Source organism: Cebus imitator, unplaced genomic scaffold, assembly GCF_001604975.1.
Source record: "Cebus imitator isolate Cc_AM_T3 unplaced genomic scaffold, Cebus_imitator-1.0 Scaffold235, whole genome shotgun sequence".
Classification (NCBI taxonomy): Eukaryota; Metazoa; Chordata; class Mammalia; order Primates; family Cebidae; genus Cebus; species Cebus imitator.
The window spans coordinates 821,701-833,328 of record NW_016107550.1 but is presented as its reverse complement, the minus strand read 5'-3'; the positions used below and the strand labels follow the sequence as shown (position 1 = coordinate 833,328).

Genomic DNA, 11,628 nt, shown 5'->3' with positions numbered 1-11,628 from the left:
ACACCCACTCCTCTACAGGGCAGGCTGGCAGACCCTTTCCAGAGAGGGCCACCCACCTAGGCAGGAGAGTGGAGTCACAACTCACCAACCCTAACCCCAGGCAACAGGAACAGGTGAGGGGTTGAGGTAGCCAGGGACAGACGCTGCCCTCCTGTTACCCCAGGCCTCCAGACACGCTGGCCCCAGCCCAATCCCCCGGCCACACTTACCAAACCAGCCAGGCCCACTCTTGGGTGGAGAACATGGGGTTGGAGCTCCACTTCACAGCACGGTCCGGGCTGTCCGGGGCCAGGGCTGGGGAATCCAGCCTCAGCGCCCCACCTGAAGACTCTGGTAAGAGCTGTCTGGGCTCCCTGGGCCTGGGTCCTACGAGCCATGGCTTTTCAAGGCTGGTGGGAATTGAGGAATCCGATGCATGAACCAGCCCTCTATAAAGGAAGGGTAATCATCACCATTCATTCACTCATCAGATTGAGACTGGGGAGAGACAGGCACTGGGCAAGTGAGCCCAGGATTAGAAACCAGGCCCCAGTCAACTGAAGCCAGGATTGGGACCTACCACCCGGGGTGTCCCGGGGTGTCCTCGCTTCCCTGAGCCCTCTTAAGTGGAACACCGATTCAGTGTCCTCACCCAAACCACTAAAATCTTTCCCAACAGAGCCTTGTGGGATTGGTGGGCCTGGAGTGGGTACCTCCCTGATGTCCCATGGCCCTGGCACTTCCTTGCCCTGTGCTGGGGCCTGGGGGGTCCCTGACCAGACCCTAAGAGGGTTCCCAGCAGGATTCCTGGTGCCACCCATACTGAATGAAGCCACCTGTCAGAGCAGGGCCAGGGCACCTGTGTGTTTATCAAGCCTCAGGTGATCCCAGAGGGCTCAAGAGTTTGAGAATCTTCAGAGGCACAGGTCGGGGGCAGAGGGAGCTACAGTCAGGACCAAGCACCAAGACCACCCTCCCTACAGCCCGCTGCTCCCATTTCTACATGAGGACCCTGGGACTCCAGAGGTTATGTGACTGGTCCCAGGTCACACAGCTGGTAACTTGCCTCCTGGGACACAGACACAAGCTTCCACCTATGGGTATCACCCTTCCTCAGGCCCTCCCACCCAAGAAGTCCAAGGTAAATCCAGGACTGGGCCCTCGGCAGCAGCCTTGCCCTTGGCACTGATGGGGTTCTGGACATGATACCCCAAAATATGGCACCTTGGCATTTGAGGAAACAGCAGAAGCAGAAAGGTCAATTTCACCTCCCACCCTCCCTTCTTCCCTGAAGCAAGACGTAAAGCCCTCATGCAGGTGTTGGCCTCCCTAGCCCCAGAAGAAAGGAACATCCTCACTTCTGAAGACATAGGGCCACAGAGGAGACAGTGAACATACAGGCCTGGCCAAGTCCCTATTACCGTTACCACAAATATTTTTATCCAGACTTTTCTAGAACTATCCACTTTTTTATCAAACTAAGCATAAAAAACACACAGGTTTACCCATTTCTTTAGGTCTTCATTTCCTTATGAAGGCTCCTGTCTCAGGTAAAATTTATATTAAATAAATGCGTTTTTCTCTTGTTAGTCTCACTCTTATATGAGTGCCAGGCAAGAACTTAGGACGGTGAGGAAAAGCTATTTCTCCTCCCTCTGGCATCCACATACCCAGGGCCTGCCAGACCCGGCCAGCCCCGGACTGTCACTATCTCAGTGACCAGTGGACAGGGGTCAGCAGGGTCACACAGATCAAGGTGGGCCCCAGCCAGGCAGGAACCAGGCCCCGCATCCTCCCAACTCCCTGCATAACTCCCCTCCCCCATCACCAGGACAGGTATGAGTCAGGCCATTGCACAGTGGCAAACACTGAGGCCCGCAGGGGCCCAAAGACCACCACTCAGATCCCTCCCAGCACAGCCCAACACAGCCAGGGGCTCCGGGCAGAGTCTGGGAGGCCCTGCCCTCGACCCAACGGATGCGCAGGTGACCATCACCTGCCGAGCTCGCCGTGGCGCGGGAGGTGGGGTGGACCCTACTCTGCCCCGGAGCCCGCACCACCGCACCATGAACCGAGGCGCTCCGAGGGGTGCGCGGAAGGCGCCGGGCGCCGAGGAAGTGAACACGACTCCTACACACGCGGGACTAAACTAGAGCCCCAGAATACGCGTGGGCCCGCGGGGCCGCAGCCCACGCCCAGGACAGCCGCCCGCAGTCTCCGAAAGGAGCGGCCGCGGGGTTCTAGTTTCTGCATGTTTTGATTGTCTCCAAGGAGCACATTCCACCGTCAGAATAATAAACAACTTTTGCAGAAGCACATTGTTCTACAACGCGGGGGACCAGCCCAGCGGAGAGCGAGCGCCCTGCAGCCCTCGGCAGAGGAGGGCGTGGCCCCAACCCGGCTCCCGGCCCCGCCCACGGCCCAGCCCCAGCCACCGAGCCCCGGCACCGCGCACGCGCGCATCTGCGGTTCGGCCGGGAAGCAACACTTTGCGGACAGCGCCCCCTGCCGTCCCAACGCGCCTGGGGCCCTGCGGCTGCGAGCAGCTCCGGCCAAACCCCCCAGGACCCCGCCCTGCGCTTGTTGACTTGCACGTGGGCTCTGATTATCAGAGGCGGGAGAACAACTCGCTACATCCCTATCCTCTCCCTAGAGCTCGAAAGCCCTCTGCTGCAATGGGGCCTCCTTTTCTTGGAGAAACTGACTTTGGGAGAAACTAAGTCACAAGGGGATCTTAAACCCAAGACGGAGCAATGGGAACGTCACAGGACGTGGGAGCGCTTTTCTGGCCATCCCTGTATGAAACCTGCCGGGGCCTCAGACCCTGGCTCCTCTGTCAGTTCCCAAGACCTGTCGAGAGCCCACCTGAGCCCGGTGCCCACTGGATGGGGGCTCAGGCTCACCTGGTCAGTCCTCGCCCCCACCTCCAGAGACGAGGCAGTCATGCCCGTCTAATATAACGGAGGTCCCAAAAGATTATATTTTTACTGTGCCTTTTCCGTGTTTCGCTAAACAAATTCTTAGCATTGTGTTACAATGGCCAGTGTTCAGTGGAGTCCGCGCTGGATGGGTGAGCAGCCCAGGAACAATAGGCGACACCACATGACCCAGGTGCATAGCAGGCGGTGCCATCTACGTTGTGTGAGTACACACCATGATGTTCACACAATGACAAAATCGCCAAAGGACACATTTCTCAGAATATAAACCTGTTGTTAAGCCACAGGTGACTGTTCTGTCCTAATTCAACCCCCTCGTTCGATAAAGAACAGAGAGGCATTGAGTTGCCAGAAGTCATCCTGCTTGTCAGGCAAGAGCAAAACTGAAGCTCTGAGCCTCGTGGCAGCTACCCACCCCTCCCCCTCCCATCATCATCAGGTGGCCTTCCCAGTTTTCTGTCCCAGAGAATGCAGCTGGTGGACAAGTCTCTTCCACTCTCTGAGCCTCCAGCAACATGAAAACACTGACGGAAGGGCCTCCATGATTCCGGGATTCCTATAACACTGGCAGGACACCCTCACCCGGTGCCCACTCTCAGGTCACCCGCTGAAGCCCTGCAGCCTTCCATATAGGCTGAATACATGTTTTTCTATTTCTCCCAGGAGTAATTACTCCGTTTGTCTACAGGTACAAGGCTTAGCACTCAGGAGCCATAAATTAATTTTGTGACAAAAAGGAAGGCAGGAGAGATTAGGGGCTGGTGGATTCTACTTGCCCTTCGCTGCCCATCTCAGAGACTGGCCTGGTGGAAAGCTACCAAGATCAAAGGGCCCTAGACCCTGTATCCCCATGGACGCACAAGCCTGAGCTGTTGGTAGTCCTGAACCCTCCCTTGAGCCATGAACCGGAGCCATGCTCCCCCGTTCCACACAAGCCTTATCTGTAGCAATCATGTGCTGGGCTCCTAAGCATTGTGATGCAAATTATAAAAGCCATATTAGTTCAGATATCTCATTAAAAATTTGAAGGAATAGGCTGATGTATAGAGAAAAAAATCTCATTTGCAAATTAATCAAAATAAAGGCTGGGAGCCAATAAACCTCCTCTGAGCCATTATACATGCATGGAACACTGGAGTGAGCCCTGAAATATATTTTAAAGAGTTTTTTCCTAAATGGACTAAGCTGCTTTTGTACATATATATTATTCATTTTGATACCTCCTGCTGGTATTTTAAGAATCCATCCCCCAAGTTCAAAACAAATTGAAATGCTTTTACAGGCCTCGGGGGCCTCTCAGCCAAGCTCCTGAGACAAAGGGAGGGGCTGTCCTCAAAGCCCCCAGTCCCTGAGGCACCAGGACCACCTACTGGCTCCCTCAGGAGGTTTGTCCAGCTATTTCAAAGACCTAAAGCAAGCTGGTGTTTTTGAGTCTTGGTCTCCGTAACTGTAAATGGGGGTAATCATACCTGTGATGAGACTTACGGCATTTGGAATCATGCCTGGCACAGACTGCTGAATAAATGCTATTTCTTTGAACCACTGTCTATCCTCCGGGACTAGCCAAGTGGTACTCAATAAACATTTCTGAAATAAATGCACCTGTTAAAAAGCCCCACGACGCCAGGGATCATGTGGCTTATTCACCGGTAGACGTCAGTGCCCCAGCATGGTAAGTGAATGACACCCTGCCTCACGCGCAATACCCACTTTGCAAATACTGCAAATTAGAATCCCCAGGAGCATTTGATATCCAGGTGCAAGGCCCCATCCCAGGAGATTCTGATGTAACTGATTTGAGGTGAGGTCTGGCCATCGATATTTTTTTTTCCCCGAGACAGAGATTTGCTCTTGTTGCACAGCCTGGAGCGCGATGGCGCGATCTCGGCTCACTGCAACCTCTGCCTCTCAGATTCAGGCAATTCTCCTGCCTCAGCCTCACCAGTAGCTGAGATTACAGGTGTGCACTACCACAACTGGCTAATTTTTGCATTTTTAGTAGAGAAGGGTTTCACCACGTTGGTCAAGCTGAACTCAAACTCCTGACCTCAGGTGATCCACCCACCCCAGCCTCCCAAAGTGCGTGGATTACATGCATAAGCCACCACACCTGGCCGATATTAATTTTTTAAGCAAGCCAGATGACTCTGAAGTGCAGCTGGCATTAAGCAGCACAGATCTAAACCTATAAATGTCCCCTACACGCCTCCCCCCACCGCCATGGTGCTTCCCCATGTAGGGATGTGCTGCAGAGAGCATGCTGGGAACTTCACAGTCCTAGTGCCTGACACGCTTTGTAACCCTTTCACCTCTTATTCAGGGTACATCAGATGTCCTGTCCCAACCTCAGTTTTCTTATACGTGCAATAATTAATTTAGATGAGGTATTCTGGAAGGTCAGAATCCAAAGAACAAGTCATCCTTGGGGGGTGTGAAGAATAAGGGTGGTGACTATTTAAAGTGCAAACATGTAACAAGATTATCATCTTCCTCTTGCACATAACTAACCACGTCTGGGCACCGCGTGCTCTCTGAGTTCTCCTCTACTTGGAACCATTCCTCCTTGAAGAAGAAAAATAACTATTTATCAGAACAATGTGAGTCCCTTTAAATTATTAGGCCCAGAAAAGCATGTAAAATATAACAGCAGTCAGGTCTCACTCCCCCTTGAGCTAAATAATTATCTCTTGAAGCCCCGTGCCATGGGGCTCTAGACTAACTGAAGCCAAATGGCCACAAAAATGCCATACATCCTGTACTTCAACAAGAATAGCCAATCACTAACCAATACTAATTCCATAGACAAATGAGAATTCCTGATAAATAAGTTTTGTCATCACCCTTTCTCCTGATCTATCTTTTCTTCTTTATAAATATTCTCCAGAGCACTCTCCAAGGCAAACTGATGATGTATCCTGGGCTGCAGTTCTCAAGCTTGGCCCAAATGATGGAGGATTTTTCTCAGACCCTTTGCCGGGCACTTGGCAGGAGGCACCCTGTCCACTGGGCCTGCCAGGCAGCTTCTGGCTTGCACTCCGGCGCAGATCCCACAGCAGCTGCTACTGCCCGCTCAGGCCCTGGTGGGAGGGGGTGTGTGAGTGAGTGTGGGGTTGGGCCAGCCATTCCAAATGCTGGTACAGGGGTGGGCTCCATGCAGGGCTTACAGCTGGACCAGGTGTGTCGCCCCAAAGGGAATGCAGTGGTGCCTAGGCAGCGGTGCCCATGATCCCGAAGCCCTGTAAGGGTGTTACATTGTGCTCATTAGCTCTTTTAGTCCCACCATCCGCAGCCCAAAAGATGGTGGCATGTTAACAGCTCAGTCACCCCCTTGCCCCATTCCATCCCGTAGCTCTGGGGCTGGCTCAGCCCCATTACTAATTCCCATCAAGTGAGGCAGCTGCCCTCCGCCCATTGAGGGCAGAGGGCCACAGTGTTATAGCCTCCTGAGTACCTGTGTTCAGTGGGTCCCAAATTCTTGTCCCATGTCCAAGAAGAATGAGGTAACACTGATAATTGAAGGGTGATGAAGGCAGAGAATTTTATTAAGTGATGAAATAGCTCTCAGTGGAGAGGAGAGGGGAAGGTGGTCTCCTCCAGGGTGGCTGAGTCTGGGGATTTTAGAGGCACAGGATGTGGGAGGGGCAGGCCGCAGGTAGTATCAGAAAAGGCAACATTCAATTGGTCAAAAAGCATTATTCAGAAAGAACCAATTGGGAAAGCGTAGGCAAATCTATTTGAGTGAGAACAGAAGTTTTCACTCTGGGCCTCAGGTTTCATCCAGAACCAGCAGTCCAGTCTTTCAGCCTTCAGGCTGTTTTGGGCTTGAAGGTGGGGTTTCATTGCGGACCCGCCCCTATCAGCCTAAGCATTTTGTCTGCCTCCTGCTACTATCACAAATAATTTTATGATTATTAATTTTGCCTCAGCTCCTTCCTTTAGCTTGACATCCCCTTCGTGATACAGCCGGACCTATCAGCTCTGCACCATGAAATCCTTACCCAGATGTCACCTTTCTGTGAAAGATTCCTTCCCCAGAAACTTCCTCTCTCCCAAACTCCTCCAACTAACTGTGTGTGTTGGGGGTGAGGAGGAGGAGCTAGCAACTCATTTATTGATCTGCAACTCTGTGCCAGGTCCTCCACCAGGAGCTTGACTTACTCTATCTTTTTTAATCCTCCTAAGTCCCCTGAAAGGCAGACAACATCCCACTTCCTCACAGATAAGGAAAGGGAGGCTCTAACCACAGCAATAGCCCTGATGTTCTACCCCGAATCCAAAGCCTGTGTCTGACTATCCCTGTCTCCTGCTTCACCTCCCCTCCATTTCATCCCCAGGACACTAAGTGCAGTTTGCAAGTTCCTGCCCATCTGTTCACCACTGGACATAGGCCCTGAGATCCCACAACCAGTGGGTACTGCATGAGTAAACCCTAAACCATCAACCAGAAAGGACTTTTTGTTTTGTTTTTTGAGACCGAGTTTTGCTGTTGCTATGCAGGCTGGAGTGCAATGGCGCAATCTTGGTTCACCATAACCTCCACCTCCCAGGTTCAAGTGATTCGCCTGCCTCAGCCTCCCAAGTAGGTGGGATTATAGGCATATGCCACCACACCTGGCTAATTTTTTGTATGTTTAGTAGAGACGGGAGTTTCTCTATGTTGGTCAGGCTGGTCTCGAACTCCTGACCTGAGGTAATTCACCCACCTCAGCCTCCCAAAGTGCTGGATTACAGGTGTGAGCCACCGAGCCAGGCCTAGAATTTTCTAATAGGATCATACCACTCCACTGCTTCAAGCACTTCCTTCAATGACCCCACTGCTCTCCAAATTAAGCCCAAATTACTCAAGGCCCTCGTTCATCATTGGCCACCCTCTCCACAACTCCCTGTGCTCTCCTACCTCTGAGTCCTCTCCAACTATTATAGCCTTCAAATAATTTAGCAGAAAAATAGTTTTGTTAAAAATCACCCAGCCCTAAGGTCATCTCTGAGGAGAATTGCTGAATGCAAATTAAACTGACTCCTGATAATAATTGTATGCCCTAAGGAGCCAGCCTCTGCAACCTGCAAATGGGGAATCTCCAGTACACACACACACACACACACACACACACACACACACACACACACAACTGAATTTGAATCTGCATCTTAAGTCTGAGCGCTGTGGCTCACACCTATAATCCCAGCACTTTGGGAGACCAAGGCAGGTGGACCGCTTGAGCTCAGGAGTTTGAGACCACCCTGGGAAACACGGCAAAACCCTGTCTCTACCAAAAATACAAAAAAATTACCCAAATCAGGTGGCACACGCCCATGGTCCCAGCCAGTAGAGAAGCTGAGGTGGGAGAATCGCTTGAGCCTGGGAGGCGGAAGTTGCAGTGAGCTGAGATTGTGCCACTTCACTGCAACCTAGGTGATAGTGAAACCCATATCCAAAAAAAAAAAAAAAAACCTGCATCTTAATAAGATTCCTACGCGCAGACAATAATACAAAAATAGATGAGTCAAAAAAAAAAAAAAAAAACCTGCATCTTAATAAGATTCCTAAGACAGGTCTCAACCTTGAATCCCCTGGAGAGCTTACCCAGCCTGGGTGCCACCCCAGTTGTCATTGGTATGAGGAGGCTGCCCAGTAACTGCTCACTCATTTAAACATGGTCATTCAGTGACGGAATACTACCCTGACAGAGTGCCAAAGACCCAACTCTCATACTGCGAAGAGGGTAACTGTTAGAGCCTGGCAGAGGCAGGGAGCAATGTGACACAATTAACTTGAGGTTTATTCTCTTTGAAAAGCAAGTCACTTCTAGGGATTTATTCCACAGAGACACTGTGCACTTTTGCACCATCATGAAAAGATATAAAGCGGTCCCAAGCTTTATTGAAGTCAAATGGTCCCCTGATATGAGATGAAACTACAGTATATCCACATATGATGAAATACTAGTTTTAAAAAAAAAAAAAAAAAAAAGTTGCAAAATACCACATGTAAAAAGGATAACTTCTAAAAATGATAAATATTAGTATATGCACCGGAAACACACTATTTTGAAAGGGAAGTATAAGAGACCTAACATCTAGGCGTCCTCTTTTTATCTTGTTTTCTGTAGACCAGAGCTGAAATGTTTCTCTTAGAAAACACATGGAGGCTGGGCGCAGTGGCTCACGCCCGTAATCCCAGCCTCCAAGGCCAAGGCAGGCGGATCATGAGGTCAAGAGATCCGGACCATCCTGGCCAACATGGTAAAACCCCGTCTCTACTAAAATCAGCTGAGCATGGTGGCACACCTGAAGTCCCAGCTACTCAGGAGGCTGAGGCAGGAGAATCACTTGAATCTGAGAGGCAGAGGTTACAGTGAGCCGAGATTGAGCCACTGCACTCCATTCCACCCTGGGCGACAGAGTGAAACTCCATCTCAAAAACAGAAAAAGAAAACACATGGAATAAAGAAGGGAGAGTCTCAAAAAGCTTAAAAATGTAACTGATGATACTGCAATAACAGCATACTGACCCGGGGAATAAAGAAACCTTTTATCTGAAGAACATGAGCCCCTTTAAATTATCAGGCCCCGGCCAGGCGCAGTGGCTCACACCTGTAATCCCAGCACTTTGGGAGGCCAAGTCAGAAGGGATCACTTGAGGTCAGGAGTTCAAGAACAGCCTGGTCAACTTAATGAAATCCTGTCTTTACTAAAAATACTAGAATTAGCCAAGCATGGTGGTGTATGCCTGTGATCCCAGCTATTCGGGAGGCTGAGATAGAACAATCACATGAGCCCAGGAGGCGGAGGTTGCAGTGAGCTGAGATCGCACCACTGCCCTCCAGCCTGGGCAACAGAGAAAGACTCCAGCTCAAAAAATAGAAAATAATAATCAGGCCCAGAGAGGCATTATAGAATGAAATCGTAGTCAGGTCACTCCCTCCTGAGCTAAATAATTACCTCTTGAAGCCAAGTAGCTATCAAACGCCATACACCTTATAGTTCAACAGCATATAACCCATCACTAACCAAGGTTACTTCTGTAAACCAATGAGAATGCCTGACAAACAATATTTGTAACACCCCTTCCCCTTGTGTCAGTAGAGGTTATAGGAGCAGCTGAGCTCTCCTTTTCTCTTTAAAAAATGTTCTCTGGAGCACTCTCCAAGGCAACCTGGAAGTGCATCCCAAGCTGCAGTCCTCAACCTTGGCCCACCTAAACATTCTATACTAATTTTGCCTCAGCTTCTTCCTTCTAAGGTCAATACTCATCACAAAACAGACATCTGAAATATAAGCTTTATTTTAAATTCAAAGAAATGTTTAAAATAAACATTTTTGATAACCAAGCACCAAAACAATTTAGGAATGTTAAACACTAATTCTTAATTGAAAATAATGACATCCATAGAATACAACCCTGGTGCTGGCCATTATGAAGTTTACTTAATGTCACTATTTATACATGCTAGCCACTAATCCTTCCTAAGATTTTATAACCATGATTTCACTTTATAAGGTGAGGCCTTTTATGTAATATCCCAGAGATAACTTTTTCAAATACAAAACACTTATACCAGCAAGGAAATTATAAAAACATGTATAAATTACACTGAAGGACTTGATTTAAAGGCTGTCTGTATATAGATGTGTTTCCCCTTAGAAAGTACACACGCATATCAACACACTTTCACTGAATACAGATGTCAATACATTCTCTTAGTTACATTACAAAGCAAATGGCAGGTTCATAAACATTGTTCTATTACGTATAAACTGAAAAAAACATATATTCAAAAAAAAGTTTTTGAAGACTCATGGGAGTGAAATGTGCCCGCATTGATAACAAAGCTTTCACAGGACCACCTGTCTGCAGCTGGCTCCCAGCAACCACTGAAAACAGCTGGCTACCCTCAGAAAGACAAGATGGTCTTGTTAATAATTTCAATGGACTCTAGGATCTCATCCTCCTTGATCACCAGCGGAGGCGCAAACCTGATGATGTCGCCATGGGTCGGCTTGGCCAGAAGTCCATTATCTCGAAGTCGCAGACACACCTTCCAAGCATCACAATCTAAAGAAAAACAGTAAAACATACATGCTCAAAGATAAACATTTAAACGTCCCTTGCCACATCTATGGGCGAAGTGCAGCCTGGCAAAACAATATTCCAGAACTTGCTCAAAAAAGGGAAGCTTGGAGCTGCAAGCTTGTTTAATTATTCCTACAAATGAAGTTACTCTTCACTTTTCAGCAAGCACACAACTAGGTTTGAATGATATGATTAGACATATCATGGTTTTTCATAAATGAAAAAGAGCAAGCCAAAACAAAAGAAAATGTGTTAAGGCTGCTGTATTAATAATCACACGAGGAACTAACGTAAAAGAACTTGGGTATGATCCAGATGATTAACTAACATGGAATGGGCAATATTCTGGCTGGATGTAGTGGCTCAACCCTGTAATCCCATCACTCTGGGAGGCTGAGGTGGGCGGATCACCTGAGGTCAGGAGTTTGAAACCAGTCTGAACAACATGGAGAAACCCCATCTCCACTAAATATGCAAAATTAGCCAGGCGTGGTGGCCCGTGCCTGTAATCCCAGCTATTCACTTGAATCCAGGCAGCAGAATCACTTGAACCCAGGAGGCGGAGGTTGCGGTCAGCCGAAATCACACCATTGCACTCCAGCCTGGGCAATAAGAGTGAAACTCTGTCTCAAAAAA

At 49.1% G+C, this 11,628-nt stretch overlaps 1 protein-coding gene across 2 annotated transcripts in view; it reads right to left on the bottom strand.

Annotated features, from left to right (window-relative positions):
- Window positions 1–10,181: 10,181 nt before the first annotated feature.
- Window positions 10,182–11,628, bottom strand: part of OAT (ornithine aminotransferase) — a 22,646-nt gene continuing 21,199 nt past the window's right edge. For both annotated transcript variants that reach the window (XM_017497872.2, XM_037727619.1), the window contains exon 11: window positions 10,182–10,974. In XM_017497872.2, coding sequence (XP_017353361.1) covers window positions 10,814–10,974 — 161 coding nt within the window. In that variant the 3' untranslated portion in view covers window positions 10,182–10,813. The remainder of the gene's footprint in view (window positions 10,975–11,628) is intronic.